The sequence below is a fragment of the Cantharellus anzutake genome (genome assembly GCF_015039405.1).
Source record: "Cantharellus anzutake strain C23 chromosome Unknown EI90scaffold_87, whole genome shotgun sequence".
In the NCBI taxonomy this organism is placed as follows: Eukaryota; Fungi; Basidiomycota; class Agaricomycetes; order Cantharellales; family Hydnaceae; genus Cantharellus; species Cantharellus anzutake.
In genome coordinates this window covers 310,698-333,877 of record NW_024067037.1, presented here as the reverse complement: position 1 = coordinate 333,877, position 23,180 = coordinate 310,698, and the positions used below count along the sequence as shown (strand labels likewise).

General features: G+C 49.9%; 10 protein-coding genes across 10 annotated transcripts; 7 read left to right on the top strand and 3 right to left on the bottom strand.

Moving 5' to 3' along the window:
* Positions 1–437: 437 nt before the first annotated feature.
* EI90DRAFT_3081741 (alpha-helical ferredoxin) lies at positions 438–1,077 on the top strand (the record flags this gene model as incomplete). The annotated part of the gene is made up of 3 exons (XM_039061961.1): positions 438–602; positions 680–755; positions 822–1,077. Coding segments are annotated over exons 1-3 (272 nt in total), but the record flags the coding sequence as incomplete, so codon positions are not given.
* Positions 1,078–3,169: 2,092 nt separating this feature from the next.
* On the bottom strand, positions 3,170–4,430 carry EI90DRAFT_3132403 (thioredoxin-like protein; the record flags this gene model as incomplete). Its single annotated transcript, XM_039064472.1, has 5 exons — positions 3,170–3,389; positions 3,479–3,639; positions 3,753–3,874; positions 3,948–4,152; positions 4,224–4,430. The coding sequence occupies 5 exons, from the start codon at positions 4,428–4,430 to the stop codon at positions 3,170–3,172; spliced, it is 915 nt and encodes a 304-aa protein (XP_038910205.1).
* Positions 4,431–7,137: 2,707 nt separating this feature from the next.
* EI90DRAFT_2628752 (uncharacterized protein) lies at positions 7,138–10,339 on the top strand. Its single transcript, XM_039053357.1, has 10 exons — positions 7,138–7,266; positions 7,330–7,659; positions 7,713–8,072; positions 8,126–8,293; positions 8,350–8,610; positions 8,671–8,825; positions 8,877–8,994; positions 9,043–9,453; positions 9,507–9,944; positions 10,000–10,339. Exons 1-10 carry the CDS (start codon positions 7,258–7,260, stop codon positions 10,255–10,257), a joined length of 2,508 nt encoding a protein of 835 aa, XP_038910204.1. The 5' UTR covers positions 7,138–7,257; the 3' UTR covers positions 10,258–10,339.
* Positions 10,340–10,686: 347 nt separating this feature from the next.
* Positions 10,687–12,132, top strand: EI90DRAFT_3081718 (uncharacterized protein). The gene is made up of 3 exons (XM_039061960.1): positions 10,687–10,915; positions 10,966–11,403; positions 11,454–12,132. Exons 1-3 carry the CDS (start codon positions 10,853–10,855, stop codon positions 11,865–11,867), a joined length of 915 nt encoding a protein of 304 aa, XP_038910203.1. The 5' UTR covers positions 10,687–10,852; the 3' UTR covers positions 11,868–12,132.
* EI90DRAFT_3020721 (uncharacterized protein) lies at positions 11,895–12,716 on the bottom strand (the record flags this gene model as incomplete). The annotated part of the gene is made up of 3 exons (XM_039057540.1): positions 11,895–12,021; positions 12,141–12,282; positions 12,479–12,716. The coding sequence occupies 3 exons, from the start codon at positions 12,714–12,716 to the stop codon at positions 11,895–11,897; spliced, it is 507 nt and encodes a 168-aa protein (XP_038910202.1).
* Positions 12,717–13,466: 750 nt separating this feature from the next.
* EI90DRAFT_2629137 (uncharacterized protein) lies at positions 13,467–16,070 on the top strand. The gene is made up of 7 exons (XM_039053358.1): positions 13,467–13,543; positions 13,617–13,889; positions 13,943–14,373; positions 14,423–15,189; positions 15,243–15,574; positions 15,639–15,795; positions 15,853–16,070. Exons 2-7 carry the CDS (start codon positions 13,857–13,859, stop codon positions 15,912–15,914), a joined length of 1,782 nt encoding a protein of 593 aa, XP_038910201.1. The 5' UTR covers positions 13,467–13,543; positions 13,617–13,856; the 3' UTR covers positions 15,915–16,070.
* A 1,028-nt stretch (positions 16,071–17,098) lies between these two features.
* Positions 17,099–17,659, top strand: EI90DRAFT_2627977 (uncharacterized protein). The gene has a single exon (XM_039053355.1). It carries the CDS (start codon positions 17,283–17,285, stop codon positions 17,562–17,564), a length of 282 nt encoding a protein of 93 aa, XP_038910200.1. The 5' UTR covers positions 17,099–17,282; the 3' UTR covers positions 17,565–17,659.
* Positions 17,660–18,086: 427 nt separating this feature from the next.
* On the top strand, positions 18,087–19,056 carry EI90DRAFT_2628548 (uncharacterized protein). The gene has a single exon (XM_039053356.1). The coding sequence runs from the start codon at positions 18,251–18,253 to the stop codon at positions 18,737–18,739; it is 489 nt and encodes a 162-aa protein (XP_038910199.1). The 5' UTR covers positions 18,087–18,250; the 3' UTR covers positions 18,740–19,056.
* On the bottom strand, positions 18,791–22,112 carry EI90DRAFT_3081704 (uncharacterized protein). Its single transcript, XM_039061959.1, has 7 exons — positions 21,592–22,112; positions 21,003–21,520; positions 20,256–20,877; positions 20,011–20,203; positions 19,467–19,945; positions 19,245–19,407; positions 18,791–19,171 (listed from the first exon to the last, which is right to left on the bottom strand). Exons 1-7 carry the CDS (start codon positions 21,664–21,666, stop codon positions 19,107–19,109), a joined length of 2,115 nt encoding a protein of 704 aa, XP_038910198.1. The 5' UTR covers positions 21,667–22,112; the 3' UTR covers positions 18,791–19,106.
* EI90DRAFT_3081697 (uncharacterized protein) lies at positions 22,099–23,162 on the top strand. The gene is made up of 2 exons (XM_039061958.1): positions 22,099–22,584; positions 22,618–23,162. Exons 1-2 carry the CDS (start codon positions 22,542–22,544, stop codon positions 22,896–22,898), a joined length of 324 nt encoding a protein of 107 aa, XP_038910197.1. The 5' UTR covers positions 22,099–22,541; the 3' UTR covers positions 22,899–23,162.
* The last annotated feature ends 18 nt before the right edge of the window (positions 23,163–23,180 follow it).

Here is a 23,180-nt window from a genome sequence, read left to right as displayed (position 1 = left end):
CTTATTAAAATTAAGAATGAGATTGACCCCACCCTCACCTTTCGTCGTTCTTGCCGTGAGGGCATTTGTGGCTCATGCGCTATGAATATCGATGGGCAGAATACTCTTGCATGTCTCTGCCGTATAGATAGGAACGAAGCTCAGAACACGAAGATCTATCCCCTTCCACACAGTAAGCTTGAGATTCTCTCAGAACCGCCAGTTAAAAGTGGATCCTGATTCATGTTTCGTTAGTGTACGTTGTCAAGGACCTCGTTCGTACGTCGCTGCTCGCCCAAACACTTGACTCTCGCTAAATTTGCGTTTCCCCAGCCGACCTGACGCAAATTCTACAAGCAGTATAAGTCCATTGAGCCATACCTACAAACGACAACCCCCGGAGAAAGGTACCAATAGGTTGCTTCATATTCACTCAACTTAACCGAACGTTATCAGGTGAATTCCTTCAATCACCTGAGGAACGTAAGAAGCTCGATGGCATGTACGAATGCATCCTATGTGCATGCTGCAGTACGTCTTGCCCTTCGTACTGGTGGAACCAGGATGAGTACTTGGGACCTGCCACCCTTATGGCTTCTTACCGATGGATTGCTGACTCTCGGGTGCGTTCATAACTTCATTCACCGCTTAGCTAAATTTGCGATCTTTCCACGCCCGACGGGAAATATCCTTTGAACAGGACGCCTATTCTGCGGCACGCAAGTTGAAGCTTCAAAACACCATGTCGTTGTACCGGTGCCACACGATTTTTAACTGTGGGTCCTTCAATCTTCTCGATGCTGAGACTGCATTGGAAGGCTCAACTTGCTCCTCTCATAAAGGCTCGCGCACATGCCCTAAGGGATTGAATCCTGCTAAGGCCATCGCCCAAATTAAGTTGGAGCTTGCTACTGAGTAATGTGTCGCAATATTTGAGTGTTGTTGCTTAGCACCTTTGCATAAATTCGAACTCTTTCCGTTGTATGAAATCTAGATACAAGCAAAGCCATGATTGGCATTCAAAACTGGACGTAGCGAGATAGATGTTGACTACTGTTGTGACATTTCAGAACTATTGGATGACTTGGCTAGTATATGTATGCACAGCTACCCATCGATCGGGGACCGTGAGGCCGCTGACACCTGAGAGTGCAACTCATTACGACCAGTCTAGCCTTTGCGAGGCGGGCCACTTGATACCACCTAGCACTCTCCCGTTTGCACCATGCAAACCCACAGCGTTTGATAAATGAGTCGTTGAACTTGTCACGAAAACCCGATAGCTAGTTCCCCTGCCCTAGAGCGCTCCCGAGTGCTTCCGAGCACTAGAGCATTTGGGGAGCACTTTAGAGCACTGGGTCTTCGTAACTTGAAGGAGCAAGGTCTCAATCTCTTTGATAAGTTGGAGACCGGCAGGAAACCATGGGACAAGAGGTGGCTACAACGAGCAGAAAATGGTCGTAGAAATAGAACGCGAGTCGAACCGGAGGCGTTGCGGGGCCGGGTTGTGAGTTTCTAGCTGGTTCTTGGAGACAGAAGAGCGATAACTGAAGAGACACGCAGTCAACGTCCGGTCTTCGGGGCCACAAAATTAAAATAAACATATGGTAGAAAGAAGATGTTTCGAATTAGTGGGCTGTGGTATGTATCGCGGCATCAGTCTGGCATACCATGCGATGATAGAAAATTTTCGCATCAGACTCGAGGATATAGCTCACCTGGATTGGCTCGTGCGGGCGATCTCGATCGAGTTTGAGTCGACGCAGTCTCAGTCGCACATGAATCCAGATGAGCACAAGAAATGTCGTACAACTATCCGTCGGACGATGAGCAGCCTACGCTTTATACCGTGCCAGGATCAAGTTGTTCGCTGGACAACCCTTGACCTGTTTGCAATGAGGCCATGATCCTGATGAGGTTTGATTTGTACGTACGATCGTACGATGGTGAGGGCGAATATTCCAATCAATTCAACGATCACAGAATGCCAACCCACCTTCCCATTTGCACGAGGAAAGACGCTACTGAGTACTAGCATCGATCCGGCGATTGGAAATGTGTTGGCAATCATTCAACTTTCCTTTTTCAGACATCGTTCCTGCTAGTGGCCGAGCCGGTGGTGGAGGCATCAGGCCGCGGCCGGTTCCCTTCTAGCCGCCGGGAGAAGGCGGGGCACAGGACCACCCTTCGATGATGCCAGGAGCGAAAATTTTGTGAGCTCTTTAGGTCGGGTGATGCCGACAATCGAGCGGGAAGGCTGGAACTCGATTGGTTGTCAGATATGTACAAGAGAAGCTCTCTAAACTATCTAACTCGATCGTTTCTCGCCTCATATAATATACAGAGGAAACAGGTTATGTAAGCGGTAACGCCTTACAAACTTGGCTAGTATGCATCCGTACAGGAGCCTACAAATGAAGACATTACAGGTTCTCCTTTGCGTAACCCCAATCCGTTTGGAAAATACTTCCAGAAACGTGCGATAGCAGATGATAGCATTGATTGGTGATGGCCTTCCCACCTTCTCGTTCATCGTGATAATCTACACATCTTGGGCCGGAGCCAGTCTGAGCACTTACTATCCTTTTTTTTGCTTACACAAGACTATCGTAGAGCAGCACCAACATTGATCCCGCTACGCTCCTATTTCCGGGTAAAGGACAGGGCATTGGGGGTTGGTTGGGTTGGTTGGGTTTCATCGCGATTTGCATTCTCAACACTAGTTCTCCTACTGGATCGTTTCATGCCCATCACCGAATGAGTATATTGACTGATGTCGGCAGGTGTTCCAACGCGATAACCACCGTCACCGCTCGGTCCATTGATCTGATCCGCGGCGCCATCGCGAACATCCAATCGAACATGGGTGACGGGACGCAGTTCCCGTGATCAACTGATCGACATTGCATAAGTGATATGTATATCCATCCTTCACAAAGCAAGACAGGCGTGCAGGCAGGCAGAACAGAGGCAGATAGATAAACATACAGGCAAGGCAATACAGAGTCAAAACCAAGAAAGTTCGGAGAGAAGAGCAGCAGCAGAGGCCAAAGAGCATAAACACACCGCAGACACGAGTGGTGGGTGCTTCTCCCCTAGACACCAACTCGATTGCAACGCACATGATTCAAGCTTCACTCCTGCGTTGCACGAACACCACTGATGACTTGAACAGCAAAACCGTCCAAGATCAAGAATCTGCCATGACAGTATCGTCATTGTCTTCGGGATTCTTCCCGTTCTCCACGGGGCTTTTTTCTTCGGTGGTGGACTCTGCCCTTTCTTCTTTCTCTTCCCGCTCTTGAGTTTCTGCCGCTTGCTCTTCCTCTGCGTCCTTTGGCTCTGTGGACACTACGTCCCCTGCCACCGTCCCATGATGTTTCTTAATAAACTCGAGCGCCAGTTTTGCACTACATCCCAGTCATGAAACGTATTATCATATCACAAACAAGGGACAGTAAACAAGCACATCTCAGACTGGAAGTGGAACGTTGCGTACCTCTCAGCAGGTTTAACACTTCTCTTTTTATCGATAAGCTTGCCACTTCCTTTCTCGAATATAAAGTGGGAGCGCGCAGTGGATTTGGGTGGCTTCAATGATCCAAGGGCTCGAATGAAGGTGCGCTTAGGGTCCGAGAGGAGGGGATAAGGGAGTTCTTTCTAAATAGCAAGGTAGAGAAAAACATATTAGCAAATAACAGGTATATAGTCAGTTGCGGCAGGCGGGACGAAAGTGAGATGGGTTATGCGAATGGAAGAGAAATAATGCACACCTTAGTTTGCCATTTTTGTTGGGCTTGAGGCGTGTCGGCACTAACGCAGTAGACAGCGTACGAGACTTGATTAAACTCCGAGTAGGAGTCCCTGAAGAGACATGCTTGCGTTGTGCAACCAGCTATGACGAAGGTATGGTTCTTGTGTCAGCTAAGTCGGTGCCGATGGTCAGCAGTCGAAGAATTAATACGCACGCGTATCAGCTTTTGGGACGAGGAAGAAAACTACCCCTTGTTCAGCGCTCGTGAGGTCATTGACCTTGATGTCATCTCCCTTCTCGTTTTTGAGTGTGATATCTGGCAAGATATCTCCCACCTGGAGCTCCTTGCCGTCAGCAGTCTCTCCTTCCCCAGACCCATCGTCTTCAATCTGGTCCTCATCCTCAGCGTCCGTCTTAGCCTGAGGTGAAGTTTGCCACGAATCATGATCCAACGTCAGAGAACATGTATTCGAACAAGAGCTGCTTTTACCTTTTTTTTCGCTGATGCTTCCTCATCTTCCTCCTTGGCGGTTCGCTTCTTTTTAGTGGCAGTACCCTCAGATTTCCCTTTCGTGGAGGGCTTCCTGGCTTTGGATGCAGCCGCTGCGGCAACAGGTGTGGGGTTCGAAGCAATACGGGAACTTCGGCGAGTCCCTTCTGCAGGCGCCGTGTCTCCGGATAACTTCCTAGGTGGCATTACTGCTTGAATCCAGAAGGTGGTGCTTGGATAAGATGGAGTGTCGCGTTGGGCAAGGGAGGGAAAGTCCAACCACACGCGGGACAGTCCGTTGAACCCGACGACCCGGAACGTAATTAAGACTGGTGAATTTCCCACGCCACGGAACCCTTCGATATTCCTATTCAATAGCAATGTTGTGGAGAAAGAGGGAGAAAGCTGCTGGAAAAGCTGCCACAGCGGCGTTGCAGAATGCCCGATCAATGCCTTGTGGACCTCTCTAGCCCTTTGATTACCAGTAGGTAGGTGGCCAACATCTATAGTAACTTAGCAAGTGAGTGATAGAAGTCACCAGCGTCATTCTAAATATCTCATCTACCAATAGCAAAGAAATCCCGACCCAACGAAGCCCAGCAACCACTTGAATTGCGCCCACCATCAAATGCTCATGCCCCTGAAACAGGCCCCTCTGATAGCAGCGACAAGCCGAAGATCAGCGACTCACGAGCCATAGGCTCAGCTTCCGTGATCCCACCGATGATGGAGTGTACCCACGCTGCACAGACGAGAACACTTACGATATCACTGGCGTTCGTCAGTCTGTTCAGGCAAGTATCGATGCGAGCCGCGAGGATGAATATCCGGAGCAAAAGCATACAGGAAAGGTCGCCTATGACCTTGCGTACCATGCATGACAATAGTCCTGTCAGTGATGTGAGCTCCGCCATTACCCAGACTATGAAAGATAAATACACTGGATAAGGGACGTATTGAAAGGAACACTCTTGCACAAGCATGGCTTAGCTGAAGCGATACTCGTCCGTAACACTCCTTTCACTTATCTTCCAGGAGTGCAGCCATGGATACCTGCAACTCGGAGGGCCTTGATTGTTCGTTACGTCTATCAGTTTAGTACTAGTGCCAGGTTGATTCCAGCTACGTACATGACCCTAAAGGTCAAGATGACAAAGGAACGACAATGCGAGAGTCAGCTGAAATAATGCCGGAGCCAACTTTGTCAAAATTCCGATTCTATTTTTCCACTTTGCGAGGATTCGATCGACGTTAGATGTAGCCTGTTGAAACGTGCTAATGGATGCCATACAGCTGGTAAGGATAGAGGAGTATATAACGGCACACCCTTCTCCACGGAATGCTTTGCTCAGTTGCCGATTCATCGTTAAGAATTGACCACGGCGCCCACTTTAGATAAGACTTTCTTTCGCTCCTGTTCAATGCGAGCCAGTACTAACATGGATATCAAGCATGAAGGACATGCCGCTAGAGATCCACATCGGGTGTGGCGTTTGACAGGTGTGAGGATCGGGATTGCCGTGTCACCTCTCACTGCTGCAATCACTTCAGTGACATGATAGATAAAGACAAATCAACGGACGGGAATGGGATTGGGGGTGCAACGGAGACAGTAATACCCAAGCAAACACTGCACAGTTAAAAACCAGGGAATCGCCACGAGGCATGCAACAACTTGGTAGCAGGCAAACCCATAGTTTCTTTCCAGGACCAATTGATAGCCACGTTGTACCTGTGATGCACCTGCCATTAACGGCTTCAGCCACACTATGAAGCTAATGGCAGCCTCCTTGCGGCTAGTAACCTAGCGTCCGGTCATTCCTATGCATGGACAAGTTGTTAATCACTGATGGGTTCATACTCCCAACAACAAAGACATGAAGCACCAATTTACGTAGTCAAGAACAGAAGCTCGCTCAGGCGGGCTTCTCTACGAAGCCAAACTCCCAGCCAGGTATCGCCGCACGTAGACATAATTGCAACGTGGGTACAATGACTTCAGTTTGACTCACTTAACCGAGCGGGTTTCCAACATCGCGGGGTGGTTATACAAATACAAGCCAAGGACCCGTGGATAGGTTGCATACTTTGACACAGTTGGCTTCGTCACTGGACCGATCGTGAACATGGGACGTTAGCATTGCTTAGGATGTCTGTCCTTGAAACGGTTGCGGTGTCTCCAGGGGGCGGTATGTGAAACGGCGCTATTAAAATTTACCGGTAACTTGTTCGCGCGATGGGCGAGCCGGATGAAAGCAGCGTGCTCTGTTATGTTCCTGGCGCCAAAAATTGACCGTTCCTAGTCGCTACAGCGCCTGGTGTCTATTTACACTTCCATGAAAGTTTGTCCGGGCCATACGTCCAACCCTACGCCATCTACGTATTTCGATAGAGGCTGGTAACCTTCCTACCGCCATCCCATCACACAACACCTGATATGTCAATTCAACTGGCAGGATGAGCTGCTGGGCTGTATGGGATAGCAGCCGAACCCAGGTGGAGCTCCCTGGAAAAGAGGGAGTAGTATGGTATGAGAGAAGGTCGGTGTATGGGGTAGGTTGTTCCCATAATATTAACGGTTGAAAGGGGCGATGTTACTGTGCCCTTCGAGCCTCCGACGGCGAGCTGTTCATGGGGAACCCGATAACACACGGAGATCATAGCTTTGTCGGTGTCGTAGATAGGTGAATCCGATGCAGCGACGTCATCGTGAATAAGATGATAAGATGCACAAATTACATAAGTATAAATTAGGAAATATGTACGGCAATTACCATTCCAGGCGAGCGACATCCTCGAGGCTAGTTTCTGGCTTCACTATGACAACTTGCACACCAGCTGCTACTTCTTGCTCCTGGTCCTCATGGACATGCAGGCAATGCGTTCATATCGATTACTTAAGCATCACCATGAACGTCAGTCGTGGCAGACTCAAGCCCAGCAGACACTACTTCTTAACTACATACTCCCCAGTCCTCTCTACAACCCTCGAATTTGCTTGTAGCTGTCTCATAATCCTCCTTTGCTATCTAATATGCCTTCCGTACGAACGTTCCCTTACGCCCGTGTCGTACCAGGACTGACAACCTTTCAATCGTGTCCTTAGGAGTACCCTACTGACTCCGCTGGTTCGGAGAGAAACGTTTTCATTGCGAAAACATTGATTAATTTCACGGCTGAGCTCAGCCCGGAACGTGCAATGTCCTCTTCAGCAGCAAGCTCAAATATTTTAATCGACCAGACTTCTGAGCCGCAGACTGACTTTGAATCTAATAGTAAGCGTCATCTTACCGTTGAGATCCAATTCGGGACTGATGATGCGGCGCCAATTTTCCCTTTATCAGCGTCGGAAGCTGATGAAGAGCACGGAGACGCCCCGGAGGCGGAGTTAAAGGACTCTCTGGGTTATGGCGAGGTCGACGTTTATCTGGGAGAAGTATGGTTGACTGCTTTGTTCCTTCCGAATATGACTCATTGCATTTTTATTAGCTTGATAGCGGCATGGAGCTGGCTAAGTTGGCCCCTTTGCGACGCGAGTTCACCAGGAGAGGCATCGCATCAGCCCACACTTCCTCGCACATGTATCTGGACGATTATAGATCTCGGCTTTATTCTGTTCGAGTTTTCTGTGAAAGTGTCCTAAGAAGCCCTCGTGCTGCTAGGGCCAAGATTCAAAAGGTCGAGTGTTGTATTAGGCCCACTGGCGTGCGCCATCGGTTTCTTATATTCCAAATTCTCCGCGGCGATATGAAAGAAGTCTATCTTCGTGTGGATCGCCGAGGGGATAAGGCAGTCCCGACGCGAGATCCCATTTTGCGGGACTTGGGCGGCTCGCCCGTAAAGGACACGGTGATTGTTTAGCGGTGAACTTATATTATTTATGGAATACTCATCCCTATTAGGCTAGGATCTCCGCTCGTCGTAACGATTTGTTTGATCGCAAGGACAACGAGAGAGGGAGGACTCGGGTGGAAGCAGAACTAGAACTCTCCAACCCGGTGTCACTTCGTGATGTAGCGCGGGTGCTTCATGTTGTCGCGGGGGAATCCCAAACGCATAAGCTTACATGGGTACGTGGCAAGTCACGTATCGCGACCGAGCCTATTGACAGCTGTCGTGTTTCCAGGAAAATTGCTGGTTTTTCTCCGCAATGGTCCAAGAAATGCTGCTCAGGAATTTCGGGGCTCAATACAAGACTGGCGCTCTTTATAAAGTGAAGCGAACCGAGAAGCGCCGCAGGAAGATTAGGAACCGCGTATATAAGGGATTTGTCTTCCCTGAAATTAACGGGATGGCAGCGACGGTCATGACACTTGCTAAAATGGTCGATGATCCCTCCCTACTGAAATCCATGCAATTTACGTTAGAAGTTATCAGAATCGGCCATGTGGGTATTATGACCAGACTCTCGGTTCAACGCGCGTTCTAACGGCTTCTTTCGAATCAGGATATCGGCAATCACGCCTTTTCCCCTCTCGCCACTTACGATATCCACTCACGAGTCAAGCACTTACTCGCGGCATTATACGAGGCCATTCATGAGCATCTGCTCGGACATTGGGGTTTCCATGGTGCGCGGATGTTCAAGCCAGGCTTCCCAAGGTTGGTAGTCTCGAATTGATCAAGGGGTTTACTCATGGATCTCTCGCCCAGCCAACTCCGTCAAGTTGTCACGACCTGGGTAGCAAAGCACCCATCGTTTTCCCACACTCTAGATGCGGCGGAATTTGAAAGCTTGGCCACGGCTATTCAAGATAATTTGGGATCATCGGTAAGCGGCTTATCCCACCCACACCCACCCTGCTTTAATCTTTAGCAGCTGCAACCTAGTCCGTCCTCGGAGCATTTTGAGCACGAATGGAGCTACTTCTTCCTCAAAGGGCGTGACGACCATAATTCCACATCGTTGCCTTTGCGGCTGCGGAACACATTGTTGCGGATGGTCGAAATGATGGGAGAATGTATGGCCGTGGAGGCCCTGCCGTGGACATGGCGTTTTCAGATGGATGCCGAAATTCCAACCCTGATTGATGAGTTTGAGAGGCTCATTTCACCTGGGTTAAGGTCCATGGGCGGACGCTGGATTGCTTTGTTGCCCCAAGCGGACCCCAAAGCTGGGAAATTCATATCTTTACTAAACAAGTCGCTCCCATACTGGACAGTAGCCATGGCAATCATGGGCAGGCTAGACGAAGCATGCGACGGCCTTCGTAAAGTTTGTGATTGGATGGTATGAAAGTGCAAAACAGTGCCTGCTCCGTACTAATTTCTTGTGGATCATAGGGACAGTCCCGTTCTGATATTCATGATCTATATGATCTCGTCACCAAATCCAAAACGACCTTATCCAAGTCGTCCCTGTCCCTTCTCAGACTCCGCCACCAATCCATTCCGCCTTCCAACCAGTTGCACGTGCTGTCTGCCCTTAGGGCAGTAATCGCGTGCAATGTTCTGGATGAGTTGCCTTGGCTATGGCGCTTTCAGAACAATTCCGACATCCCAATGCTGAGTACTGAGTTTGAGCGACGCATTTCACCCGAGCTGAAACTTGCATGTCTCCACTGGACTACTCTCCTGTCCCAGGCGGATCGTCGGGATTCTCGCATTCAGTCAGCACTGTTCAAACTACATGCTCTTCTTCCTTTCTGGATCGCCGTCATGTCGTTCATGGGGGAACTCGACCGGGCCCTTGTTTGCCTGAATGACTTGTGCGAATGGATGGTTGGTTAACGGTCTAACCCAGATGCGGCCCATGCTCACCTTTTTTGCCAGGGAGAGAGGTCCGCCTCAGCACGAGATCTGTACAGCCTGGTCGCAAAGAACAAAGACCAGCTCTCAACGTCGACGTTATCTATTCTCGCTTATCATCACCCGTCCATTCCGGCGCCTAATCGGTCCCATGTGCTATCTGCCATCGAGGTTGTGGCTGGCTGCCGTGCTCTTGATGATTTGCCCCGGCAATGGCGATTCCAAAACAATTCCGACATCCCGACATTGCGTGACGAGTTTGAAGGGCGCATTTCACCCGAGCTGAGGCTTGCGTGCCTCCATTGGACCAATCTGGTATGCCAAGCAGATCACCTTGACGCTGACATTCAGTCAGCGCTGTCCTCCCTGCAACCTATCCTTCCATTCTGGATTGCGGCCATGTCATTCATGGGAGAACTTGACCGAGCGCTTGTTTGCTTGAATGACTTATGCGAATGGCTGGTAAGACAATAGCCAGATCACATGGAATTCAAACTTAATCCTTCCTGTAGAGAGAGAGCCCAGCTTCAATGCGGGCTCTGCGCGACTTAGTCGCAAAATATCAAGACCCTCTCGCAAAGTCGAGTTTATCGATCCTCGCTTATCATCATCCTTCCGTTCCGCCGCGGTCTCATGTGCTGTCTGTAATCGGTGTTGTGGCGGGATGCCGTGCTCTTGACGATTTGCCCTGGATATGGCGCTTCCAGAATAATTCCGACATCCCGACACTGAATGTCGAATTCGAGCGGTGCATCTCGCCTGAGTTGAGGCTTGCGTGTCTCAACTGGACGAACTTGGTACGTCAAGTAGATCCCCTCGATAGCGAGATTCAGTCTGCTCTGTTCTCCTTGCAACCCATTCTTCCGTACTGGGTCGCCGTCATGTCATTCATGGGAGAACTCGACCGAGCACTTGTTTGTCTGGATGATCTATGCGAATGGCTGGTAAGACAAACGGTAAACCATGAGTGACTCAGGCTTACTCCTTCGCATAGGGAGAGAAATCTACTTCAATGCGGGCTCTGTACGACTTGGTCGAAAAATATAAAGACCCACTCGCAGCGTCTAGTTTATCCATCTTCGCTTACCGCCACCCTTCTATTCCGCCGTCCAGCCGTTCTCATGTGCTATCTGCCATCGAGGTCGTGGCCGGGTGCTGTGCTCTCGATGATTTGCCTCAGGAGTGGCGCTTCCGACCCAATTCCGACATTCCGACACTGAATGACGAATTTGAGCGATGCATTTCACCTGAACTGAAGCTTGCGTGCTTCCATTGGATGAACTTGATATGCCAAGCAGATCACCACGACAACAAAATCCAGTCAGCACTATCCTCCCTACAGCCTATCCTTCCGTTCTGGATTGTTGTCATGTCATTCACGGGACAACTTGACCGGGCGCTTGTTTGTCTGAATGATCTGTGTGAATGGCTGGTAAGACAATGGCTAAATTATACGCACCCCCAGCTGACTTCTTCCTACAGGGGGAGAATTCTACTTCGACACGGGCCCTTTATGACTATGTAGCAAAATATGAGAACCCACTCTCAATTTCGAGTTTGTCGATTCTTACTTATCACCATTCTTCCCCTCAACCGCCCGTTCTACCACGTACACTATCCCCCCCCATTGTATCGTCTGGGCGCAGCGTCCTCGACAACCCCACCTCTCTATGGCGCTTCCAGACCACACTGAGTGGGTGGATTGGAGGGCGTTCTTTCGTACTTCTTCTTTTTCCGATTTTCGTCGTTTGGTTTGTTAAACAGACCCCCGTTTATTTTTTTTTCTCTTCTCTTTTTGCTTTTCTCTTTTCTCTCTTTGCCGTCACTTTCTCTTTTCTCCTTTTCCTTTTCGCTCTTCTTCTCCCTCCTTTCTTGGTGGAACGATTCGGAACTTAAGCGCTTGTGTGCTGTGCACCACGAGTGTTAGCGTATTTCCACTACCCCATGCAGGACTATTTCATCAGCGTATGTTGCCTCAATCCCCCCTTCTCGCATATGTACTGCATGGGTATATTTCTCGCTTCCTACGCCTCTGTTCATGGTTTTTGCCCTAAAACGAACTTATACCAGACTGAAATCTGAGATTTAATCATGAAATTCCTTAATGGCTTTCATGTTCAGGCAGTAATTCCTGCAACTTTTTCATCTTACTTATATACGCGCGCTTACAATACCCGAGACTTGCTGGGATTTAGATTGGATGTAGAGGGACCGCTTCCGGATCTCATCCCAAGTTTCATATGTTCCACAGCGATACCATCATACGCTCTAAACAACACAACGCAATTACTGAGCTGATAGTGAGAATAGGCTGTGGCAAATATTTCACGAAGCATGAGCCTCGAATGCTGCAAGACGGCATGATTGCGCATGACCGCCGTGCATCCCGTGAGTTACGTGGGTTACGTCATTGTCTAATCGATGCAGCGCCCTTCCACATTGCATCGAAATGAACACCATAGTCACCTGAAACAATAGCGTCTATCCTTGCGTTTTACCCCCCTCACAGTGTTGCCACGGTCTCCTCACGGGAAGTCTAAACATTGCAATGCCCGGGTGATCGACCACCCCTTGATGAAGCGTGGACTCCCACTCGGGACACCGCCTCCGAGGGAGTGCCACGATTGCATCATGAGGTGCAGTACCAATGGTGGCTATCCGGACAGGAGAATTTTCCGAGGAACAAGCACCCCCAGTCAATGTAGTTGTGACGATTCCCGAGCGAACGCAGAATAAACCACCCATTTCCGACAACAGTTAATGGAGCACGAGATCAATGAGACTTGGGTCCTGGCACTCACATCCTTTCCCTTGCGTCCGCTGCACGCTTCGGGATTTCTGTGTCTGTCCTCTCTTTGCAGGTCCAGTAGTCTTTCCAGTTGCTCCAGGGTCAATCTCACTGGCACGACCAACAACCGGTTCCCACGGCCTCCGGGAGTTGCCGGAGGCTGCTAATCAATTCAATCGTGTTAATTTTCAATTCAATCCAAGGTCCTCGCGTGACGCGTGACCGGTTGTTGGTCGTGCCAGTACAAGTACTGCTTCGGGTACGTTGTCTCGGTTTCGGTCCCCGCGCCTTCTCCGCATCTACTGCACGCACCGGCCCCGTGCCTACTCCATCAATCTTGTATGGCGTCCGCCGTACGCTTTGGCTCCGTGCCTCTATTCTGTCCGCTGCATCTTCACGACCTAATTCTCGGTTTTTTATTGCCAGCTTGATCTGCCTTCGAGTATGGTACCGATTGTAAGTATTCGGTCTTGCTGAAGGCGAAGGTGTTGTGACCTTCGATTACCTTTGGCGGTGGGATCCCGTGTATTTATGTATCGGCGCTAGGTATTTGTTTTCTAGCCTTTCGCTGTCTTTTATAACTTCGTGTTGCTGCCGCCTTTTTTCTGCGTCACCACCCCTGTCACCACCTCAGTGTGTTTTACCGGGACCCAGGGGGATTGCATCGGAAGCAGGGATCCCGGGCGTTATCCGGCCACCGATGTACCCCCGCCGATCCCCAGCGCCACTCGCGGAGGTTTAAGAGCGCAGGGCAGTGGTAGAATGTGTTCCTGATGGCAACAATGTAACCATCCAGAGCTTCTTTTTGGGCGCCTACAACCGATTCTCATACAGCGGAATTAATTTGCTCTCGGCAGCCACATTTAATAGGAACCACCTCACGTCGCAAGCGACGGCATGACACCACGAGGGTGCTGTCGATAGATGGCTTTCGAGAACGGAAAGAATGGAAAGCCGCATGCTCCTGTCATCCTGGACGACACAGATATCTAGACAGAGATTTGAGAGACTTGGTGACCCTCAAACTCGGATATCTACAGAGGAAACATAAAGTCCCTTCGATCGATTTACCCTCCCAAAATTCGCTACTTCCCGGAATGGCGTGCGTCGAATGTCGTCGCAGGAAAACTGTACGTGTGTATTTTAGCACCTTTTTTCTCATCCCAACCCCATTTTCTTGCAGAAATGTGACACCACACGGCCAATTTGCGGCAGATGTGAGAAGTTTAATAGAGACTGTCATTATGAGCGTATGGAACGCCCCACTCGGCCCTCGTTGAGCCAGCTCGAAGAAAGGGTATCAAATGTGAGCAGGGAGGTCAGGGGGATGTTGAGAAAGACTGCTATCTCCAAGCATGGACTCATCCAGAGACTCAGCGGTTGCGAAGGGGAAGTCGGGAACCCCCCGCGTGGGTTCCCTGGTCGACCATACATCCCTTTGTATCCTGATTCCTCCGTTCTTAACTTGCCTAGACCCACCTGTGGGACCGGCTCTGTCACGAGGGTCGTCTTGCCTGAAGGCTACGGCACGGTCATACCAAGGGGTGTGATAGATGACAAATTACAACACTTTGACACTTCTTTGGGGGTCCCCCACGACTTGAGCCAACATCTGTTAGTTTTGTGCAACGGCTCTCAATATTCACCTACTAATATAATCCAGCATTCAAGTTTTCCTTCCCTTCAAAGGTCAATTCAATTTTTACATTCACATTCCGCGCTTCCTACAACGCGCTCATTTTCCACCCACGCATCCCGAGTCTGTTCACCCTGCTCTACTGAGTGCCATCCATCTAGCTGCTTGCTCCGTCGGCGGTGGATTGATGTCTAGCTACGAGCCTGTGTTCTTAACTCACACATGCAGCCACCTTGAGCAGTCGCTCACTTACGCCGACCGGCTCATTCATTTCATGTGGGCCTCAGTCATCCTTGGCTGCTATTATATGCGGGGTGGAAGAGTGGCGAAGGCGTTCAACACGATCTCAGCCACTGTACGCTTTGCAGTCGCCGCGGGGCTTCATGGGAGTGCTCGAGGGGACGAAGCATACCGAATGACGCCCGACTCGGAAAGCCTGCTTACTCCTCCTGCTGATGCCATTGAGAGCGTCGAGAGAGTCAACTTGTGGTATGCTCTTGTTCTTTGCGAAACTTCTATTAGTTTGTGTGCTGGATTTCCCTCATCGGCTCCAGGCGATGTGGGTGTATATGATTTCTATGCCAGCACCATAGCTTATATTTGTGGTTCGGCACAGAATCGTGCCTCAGTGGAGGCGATGCTCTCCTCCTATAGTCGGATGACGCATGAGCTACTACCGAGCCCTGATCTGAGAGCATATCAAAGCGTCAACCAAGTCCCAGAAGCTGACCTCAAGACAAAGTCTGCCGTCCTTTTGGAGGCAGCGAAAAACCTTGTGCTAGGCATCAGCCTAAGTAGGTGCAAGCATGGCAGTTCGGGAGTTTCACAATTGACATTGAAACCTCAGCCCCAGACGGATCTCTTGCTGAAGGCTGCAGACGGCGCCACGGAGTGCTCCTCAAAGCCTACTCCATCCTATCTCAGAATCTTCCAGATATCGCAGATCCTCGTGGTCTTCAGCCAAGCGAGACAGTTTGTTACGCGAACCCAGAGCTTGTCCAGGCACATCTGGCTTTACATGCGTGCGCTATCTTGCTGAACAACATCCAAGTCTCGGTTCACCCAGACGTCAGCTCAAGGAAGAATGTCGTTAACGCAGCGCATGCTATGGCAAGGATTGCATCTCACATCCGACCCACCGGATCATTGTTGCCTATTCATGGGCATCTGAATTCAATCGTAAGTCGGATATTGCATCCTTCCTGAGCTACTTAGCTCAGGCTCTTATTCTTGTTTGCTGCAGTGGTACTTCTACATGGGTTGTGAGGTGCTCATTCGGGAAATAATGCATCTAAGATCACGCATGTCACCAAGTGACACGGCCACAGCTGAATGTAACCGAAGTCTTCTCATCATATTAGATATCCTGCTCGAGCTCGTGAACTACTACCCTTTTTGGGGTGAGTCGTCGATGTTGTCATCCCACCGGCCGCTAATAACATGAAAAATCACCTCAGAGTATTCTATCAAGAAGATTCCTTTGTTATTATCTGGGGTCGAGGATTATGACACCATCTAAGGTTGTACAGTCAGTGTGCTTACACGCTGTGCTGACGCGCAGCATCCCACCAATCCCGACACCCTTCCCGACATGTCCGTACGCTTCCGATCTATAGGTAAGGAATGGATGGTGAATTGTGAAGAACAAAGGTAATATGTACACCCGGGGGACCTCTATTACTCCGATGTACATACAACTGTGGTCACAGGATGTAGGAAAAGGTTCCCATCACCTTCATACAAGTTCATATCGTCGACGGCCCGAGGACCGCCTTACACTTTTTTAACTTTGTGAGTTATTTACCATTAGTTCTTTGAGTTTAACACGCGCTTTTCGCGTGTTTTCTGTGTGCTCCAGACAGATGCGGCATGAGATGCCCAGAGTTGGCTCCCTCACGGGGCAAGATGTCAACTAGATCAGCCGTGGCTGATCCACCTGTCTTCTACGACATGGAGTCTAGAAGGGTGGCAGGTTTGCCCTCTGCTCCACGAAGGGTGAAATCTAGGCGTATCGTTCCACAGTGCCAGTGACACTGGTATCATCCCGATCAAATCGGTGCCTCTGACACATTTCTGCCTGTCCCAACCGGGCGAATTGACGCGACAATCAGGTCTACATCAGACCCCGTCGCGTCCAGCTCCCTAAACCGGATGCGCACTTACTCGCCGCTATGGGGTTACCTAGCGGCAACTCTCAGATCTCATGAACAAGGCAGACCTGACTCTGCTAAAGAGTCAGGTAGAGACGAGGATAATGCCCTCAAATATGTGCCGACCCTCGTTCTGAAGGTCGCATCACTCTCGGGTTCGCAGGGAACCCTCGGTGCTGAAACCCACGTTGACCTCATTCAGAGGTACACTCAATGGCGTCAGAGTCCTTACCAGGTTGCATATGCGCGTGACTCTGTCTTCCGGAATCAGACTGCCATGCAGAACTCCGCTGTTTTTCGCTGTCTCTCATTTTCTTCATGTCCCTGGATTGAGGAGGTACTTGGAAGGGAGGTTCAAACGAGAGTTTGAACATGTCCTTTGGGCTTTGGAGGAAGAACGGGAACTGAGATATTGGCCTCGAAAACGCAGCGCTTGAGGTGCACTAACTCTTTGCTGAAAGGCAAAGAAGTACTTTTGAAACCACCTCTCCCTTGAACTTCCCCACTCCAGTTCCTCTCATCCTAATCCATCCTCCGTCCTTAACTGTTCGCTTGGACATTCTCCCAGGCGGACGGGTGATTTTCCAGATGTCGGCGATTTACTCCAAGGAAATCGTGCTTCCCTCTAACCGCTGCAGAAGGCAAAGGGATGGCCTATGAACATCTTTCCTGGTGTTCCTTGTCAACATATTCGCTCGCAGTTCATCGACGCAGGGTAGCATGCAGGGTTTCACGCAATGACTGTGGGACTTCTGCTTCTTCTAGGATACACAGTGCCCAGTTTGTATCCCCCCGCGCCAACGCGCCGCACGGTGTATAGACTCCCCGTTTATTGGAGGTTGACGTTGACAACAACAGGAGATCATAGTATCCTGCCTCTACTGAGTCATCTGTTGAGGTTTACTTGTGCCTGGCACCAAAACACATCATTATTTGGTGGATTCCATCGCCCCATTAGGATGCTTAGTTGCGCTGACAACCATCTTGCCAAAATTTCGCAGCGGTACCTATTCGCATAATGGGCCTGTAGATCCCGTTGCCCAATTTCATAAACCCCCAGCGATACCATCATCAGACGCTCTAAATTGCGTAATGTACTCGCTGTCGCAAATATCTTACGAACTATGATCCTCAATGATGCAAGCTCCGACGGTATGATTGCGCGTCGTCGGCGAGCCTGTCTTCATTTCTGTACCATCAATTCAACGTTTATCGCAACAGTTGCGTTCCAGTCCACACGACCGTTAGGAGTGCTACTCTGCACATGCGGGTCGAATGCACTAGATGCTTACAGTGTTTTAGGCTCTCGTCTGTCCACGAGTTTTGCTCGATCCACCAACGCGCACCAAACCTGCCCCAGATGAACGGCTTTAACATGTGGAGGCATTACTAGGATGCACCAAACCATGAACGCCGAGGGACGGGACTACCGTCACGTTGAGTTCAATGAGCTAGTGCCAGACCCTACTCGGAAGGCTCATGCATAGATGGAGAAGAAGGGGATGAGACACTCTAGGGGCAAAACTGTACCCGAGAGTAAAGCAATGTCTGCGCCTACGACGTGATGATGGGCCTCGCGAGTCGCAGCCGAAAGGAGAATACAGTATGACGAAACGCGCTCCATAGACCAAACAGGGTAATCATACATGCAGACAATACAAGTGTGCTGAAACATATTTTCCAGGCGAAACCAGATGGAGTGGGAATGTTGAGGGAAATCATACACAGGCTCATTCACGGCCGCAAAAGCCCGAGGGTACCGCCGAGCAGACACCCTAGCTATGTTAGTACTCACTTAAGCCCAGGCAGAGAGATTTTAAAAATTGCTCTCCCTTGTAGAAGGATTGCACTGAAAGGAGATGACCGAGACAACGAGGCCAAAACCCTTAACCGACTCCGAACGGCTTATCTCATTGAACTAGAAAGCCACCTAAACCCGATCCCGAATAGGGCACGCCCACCTACGCGGGCGCCGCCGTCGATCCGATATCAGAGCGGAAGGCAAGGAGTGCGAGTTTGCCATCGGGCTGCGAACCGGACTACACATTATCATAGAATGGCCATTCCACAAGAAACTAGGAGGAATCAAGCAATTTACGTAAAACTCATGCAATCGGCCAAAGGAATTTTCATTTTTAAGGCTTTGTTCCTGAAGAAATCTCGAGCAGCGGGCAAACACGGGGGGGAGCACTAATCATGGCTTTGCAACCGCACGGGAGGGACTAGACTCGAGGATCACACAACCTGACGACACACAAAATCTCCTACCGTGTAACTGGCGATCCCGTGGATGTATGACACGGTGTAAACAGATGGGATAGCCACGTAGGCACGAGGCCGGGCATCAAGGCAGACTCATCATCGGGGAACTACCATGATATGACGTGACACATGACAAGAATATCGAATACAATCAAAAAAAAATTGGACTTAGTGTAAGATTATGTAACATCCCCACTGTTGGGTGACATACGGAATTAGTAGTCACTATAATACGTAGATAGGTATAGGGGCATCTCTATCGGGTAGAACAGTCCATGATCAACAGTATTTCATCTCATTCACACCCCAAAGATTTTACTGGATCGGTCCTTCATCGTGTTCCGCAGCTTATGTGCGTCAGCCCCTGGGAACATGAGCGCACGCAAAATGAGCGCTTCTTTTAGCATCAGTCAAATTCTGCAAATTGACCAACTTACTGAAGGAAGGTTGAGATCTCGAAAAGTCCATCAAACCACCAATGAGAACTCCCAAATTATCAAACGTGGTCCATAAATCAGCCTTGTCCTGATTGGAAACGGGTAGTTGATGGTGCCTTTCGACATCTTTCATAAGGACGTGGCAGGCGAGGTGGACATAAACCTTGAGGAGAAGGCAGTCAGCGTCATAATGGAATAAAACATTTGCGCATGACTACCCACCGCAAGGCTAGTATCAGCATAAATGCTTGAAATGGCGCCAATCCCCCTGTCTCCACTCCCATGAGTGCCGTCAGTGGTTAAACCCGGTGAGTCATGTCCGCTGCTGGGAGATATCACGACTCGGAGAAGTCCTGCCATTCCATGTGCTGCCTTGACGCCCCTGCGCTCAGCGTTGCGCTGCATCTCGGTGACATTCGACGTCCCGTGAGATGTCCTCTGGGAGTGGAAAGATAGAACATCATTTAAGAGCTGATGCAGTTGGATTTCTGCTGCATAGTTCAGGAGCATGCAGACGAAGATAGTTGGATTGGGGTATGGTGCCACTATCCCAGCAGCGGTGTTTACACATTCTGCATGTTCAAGGGAAAATGCACTGTTGAGCGGGGGAAAGGCGGTTTTATCTCGCTGAGTACGAGCGCCCAGGAGGTTGAATGTCTGCCAAAATGAGCCAGAACCAAGTCTATTAGCCGCATCAGGGCCTAGGCGCATCAACGACAGGGACCAATCAGTCCCTGAGTCTCAATTTTTGGCACACAGCGCGTACCTTTCATGGTTATGGCCAGGCTCTGAATGGCTTCCATGAGGCAGGTGCCATTGACTCGTAGGCGGATACTCCCAGCGTAGTCTAACGCAACATGGCCGGACAAGGAAGGGTGACGCTGGGAATCATGCATCATTGGAGTCATTAGCTCCTCGAGTGTCATATTGAAAGCATGTTGATGTATGATGTCCAATGCCTACACAAGAATCAGCATAAGTCCTAAATGCGTAGCAAGTATTGCCGCTTACAGCTCTTGGGACAGATGATGGCATTCCGGATGCCTCAACCAGCGTCCTGTCGGTAAGGAAAATCGCACCCCAGAGATGATTTCTCCTGAGGAGCTCCTCGGGAGAATTTGATGGAGCCAGAAGTTTGCCATCTCGCGAAGTTGGCACACTGCCAGATTGTAAGTGCATGAATGCTGCCTCGTAATTCGTATCACTTTGAAGCATGTCAAACGGTTGGCAGGTCGCGCCATTATGAGGGAACGAGAATGCATCTATGCCACATCCCACCGCAAAGCGAACAGCTGCAGATATCGTGTTGTACGCCTCGACGAATCGCCCACAACGTGTATAATACGAGCCAAGGAATGCGGATCCCCAAAGAAAATGTGTTAGGCGGTCCGCATATGCGAGGGACTGTTCCAGTTGGGTGCGAGTACGCTGGAGGAAGATTCGCTCGTAAGTTGCGATAACCGAGCTGCGCGTGGTTGACAGAGAGACATGGCACGCTAACAGAAAAACTGAATTAAGGAAGGCTGGATGTAAGGCTTGAGGGTAATTGGCTGGCAGGTGAATACGCGTAAGGAACGAGCGAACATCCGCGTGGAAATGGAATTGAGAACGATGCGGAAGGAACAGTCGCACACTAGGGTAAGGTGTAACGATGCATATGAGCATCGGACGTGTGTGAGTTGAGGGCGGATTGACACACAGAGTAGGAATTTTTTGATTTGATGACTAAACATTTCAAGATAGGGGTCGAACACTCACAGGTAATCGCACAAAAACTCGGGTACGTCACCCTGGCCATTCCATTGATGCAAAGAGTGCTCCAGGACTTCGCATGATATCACAGCATTGTACGCAACAGATGAGGTGTGCACGATATTCAGGTCGCCCCCATCCACTCCTCCACCATGCAACATGGCAAACGAGGATTGAGGATAAATGGGGAGGAGCTCCATGGGTCTCCCGGTACTGGGAGATGACGAAGAGCTTGAGTGGGTGGATGACAGTTCCTGGGCGAGATAGCCTTCAGACGGGGGATGCCCGATACTTGCATGGTCGTCGGCCACATTTCGTGAGGACGACGCTTGAGAAGTCATTCCACCATCGCTGTTATAACTGAGATGGGCATTTTGGGGGTCATATGCCGCTATCTTGCTCTCCAGGAGTGCAATTTTATCGAGCAATCGTTCAGTCCTGGGCTTCCTCGTCTCGTTCTCGAATGCGCACTGTTTTCCGAGTCGAGCGCAGCGACCGCAAATGGGGCGTACCCCATCACATTTCTTGAGAAAAAAATTTTTGATGGCAAGTAAGGAACGTGGTTTGCAAACGAAGGCTGGGAGTTGAAGCGTACCGTTTTCCGCTGCCTGCAAGTCAAGCAAGCCGAGCCTGGTTGCAGGACTTGTCCATGGACCTTTTGGGAAGCCATCTAAGAAGCTGAGAAGCAAGGATGAACTGAAACGGCTAATCATCGAGGGGTTATGTACGGAGATGCATAATACAGCCTCCACCGGCGAATGAATTCTAGTCAGGAGATTTGGTTCCCGAAAGATATCGAAGACCCCCCCTCGTGAAACTCTGGTAGAAGGGGAGAAGTGGATGACTGCGTCGAAGTGGCTGGGTAGGGCACATCAGTTCGACACGGCATTGAAGGGGGTCTTTTTCGAAATCAGTGAGCACCGCCCGTTCCGTAGCATCGTAACAACAAAGGGCATTTAGTAAGCTATCCCAGCTAAGCCCCCCGTTGCATCAAGAATACTAGATCGAGTTTGTTGTAATTTATGGGCGCTTGCTCCGGGCAAATTCACCGTAATCATTCGGCCAAGTCAGGTGGCACTTTCGCCTATGCAACATTTTACACTTGTCATTGAAGGTTTTTGGTCGGCCCACAGAATTGGGCATCCACCTCATGCGTGTTGGTCGTTCAGAGTGTCTTTCCAAGTGATGACGGCAGAATTGACCGAGCCCGAGTTTGTTTGCACGGAACACTTTGGACAAGCCCCATTTCTCTCTGATTTGAAGAAGGCAATACGGGACGACAATGTTTCGCTTCCGGTTTCAAGCGCTTGCCAGATCTCGCACCGCCGTCGCCACTCGCCAATCCATTCACTTGTGGCAACGCTCTACGTTAGCAAAGTGCCACCGACACAGGATTAACATCAGTTCGTGCCGTGCATTGCGCATGCCCATCCGAACTGAAGTTGATTTCGGAAAGGATCACTGGTGCCATCGCCTGAAAAGTTCGGCCCTGGGTGTACTTCGCGCCCTAGATCGTTGATTCATCAGTTGCAATGATTGCAGTTCATGTGTTACAACCGTACAGCCATCACTCTGTTGGGGATCATCAGTATAGTGAAGCGCCCCGCTGCATTGCAGTGAGCGGTGACCTCTCTTCGGCAGAAGACGCTCCCGGGACTCGATACCATTGTAAGCAAATATGATTTGGTGGTGCCAGACGTCGACGTTATCGGGGAAGAAGCACCTTGCGTCTGTTCAATTTCACTCTGCGTTCGATCAGAGAATTTCGTATTGGTACTGCGATTACATCTGATCTGGGTTCAATCACTTCACATAATTAAGGGACACGTCATCATTTGGTGCGTAGAATCACGCCCTTGCCTATTCTTATTAATCTTTCAGATAATTCATGGTATCATCTGAGTCTCGCATCTAAATATCATCATTGCTCATGCCTGATTTGATTCCAGTTTGTTCCGATATGGGGCCACCTCCCCGGCCGGTTCAGTCACCGTTCGCGGTATCCTACTTCCTCTCGGCCGGAAAGCGTTTTAGTCTCGGTATTCAAATCGCAGTTCAATGGACAAATCAGTCATTGAACTCGCCTCCGTGAGGCTTCATATCTAGGCTAATTAGAAGTCGGGTAAACATATGGTGATGTATCATGGCACATCACTCCAACATCAGATAGACAAGCCGCAACTT

What these genes read in the sequence shown, in the direction of transcription:
- EI90DRAFT_3081697 (XM_039061958.1), top strand. Translation starts at nt 22,542, where the DNA reads ATGTGTTACAACCGTACAGCCATCACTCTGTTGGGGATCATCA. An exon ending in CACTCTGTTGGGGATCATCA is followed by an intron (nt 22,585 to 22,617) that starts GTATAGTGAAGC and finishes CATTGCAGTGAG; the next exon opens with CGGTGACCTCTCTTCGGCAG.
- EI90DRAFT_2628752 (XM_039053357.1), top strand. An exon ending in AAGTTATCAGAATCGGCCAT is followed by an intron (nt 8,611 to 8,670) that starts GTGGGTATTATG and finishes CTTTCGAATCAG; the next exon opens with GATATCGGCAATCACGCCTT. An exon ending in AAGATAATTTGGGATCATCG is followed by an intron (nt 8,995 to 9,042) that starts GTAAGCGGCTTA and finishes AATCTTTAGCAG; the next exon opens with CTGCAACCTAGTCCGTCCTC.
- EI90DRAFT_2629137 (XM_039053358.1), top strand. Translation starts at nt 13,857, where the DNA reads ATGGCGTGCGTCGAATGTCGTCGCAGGAAAACT. An exon ending in CACGACTTGAGCCAACATCT is followed by an intron (nt 14,374 to 14,422) that starts GTTAGTTTTGTG and finishes AATATAATCCAG; the next exon opens with CATTCAAGTTTTCCTTCCCT. An exon ending in GAACTACTACCCTTTTTGGG is followed by an intron (nt 15,796 to 15,852) that starts GTGAGTCGTCGA and finishes AAATCACCTCAG; the next exon opens with AGTATTCTATCAAGAAGATT.
- EI90DRAFT_2627977 (XM_039053355.1), top strand. Translation starts at nt 17,283, where the DNA reads ATGACTGTGGGACTTCTGCTTCTTCTAGGATACACAGTGCCCAGTTTG.
- EI90DRAFT_2628548 (XM_039053356.1), top strand. Translation starts at nt 18,251, where the DNA reads ATGTTGAGGGAAATCATACACAGGCTCATTCACGGCCGCAAAAGCCCG.
- EI90DRAFT_3081704 (XM_039061959.1), bottom strand. Translation starts at nt 21,666, where the DNA reads ATGGCTTCCCAAAAGGTCCATGGACAAGTCCTGCAACCAGGCTCGGCT. An exon ending in CTTGCAGGCAGCGGAAAACG is followed by an intron (nt 21,521 to 21,591) that starts GTACGCTTCAAC and finishes TTTTTTCTCAAG; the next exon opens with AAATGTGATGGGGTACGCCC. An exon ending in CATCATCTGTCCCAAGAGCT is followed by an intron (nt 20,204 to 20,255) that starts GTAAGCGGCAAT and finishes ATTCTTGTGTAG; the next exon opens with GCATTGGACATCATACATCA.
- EI90DRAFT_3081718 (XM_039061960.1), top strand. Translation starts at nt 10,853, where the DNA reads ATGTCATTCATGGGAGAACTCGACCGAGCACTTGTTTGTCTGGATGAT. An exon ending in ATGATCTATGCGAATGGCTG is followed by an intron (nt 10,916 to 10,965) that starts GTAAGACAAACG and finishes TCCTTCGCATAG; the next exon opens with GGAGAGAAATCTACTTCAAT. An exon ending in ATGATCTGTGTGAATGGCTG is followed by an intron (nt 11,404 to 11,453) that starts GTAAGACAATGG and finishes TTCTTCCTACAG; the next exon opens with GGGGAGAATTCTACTTCGAC.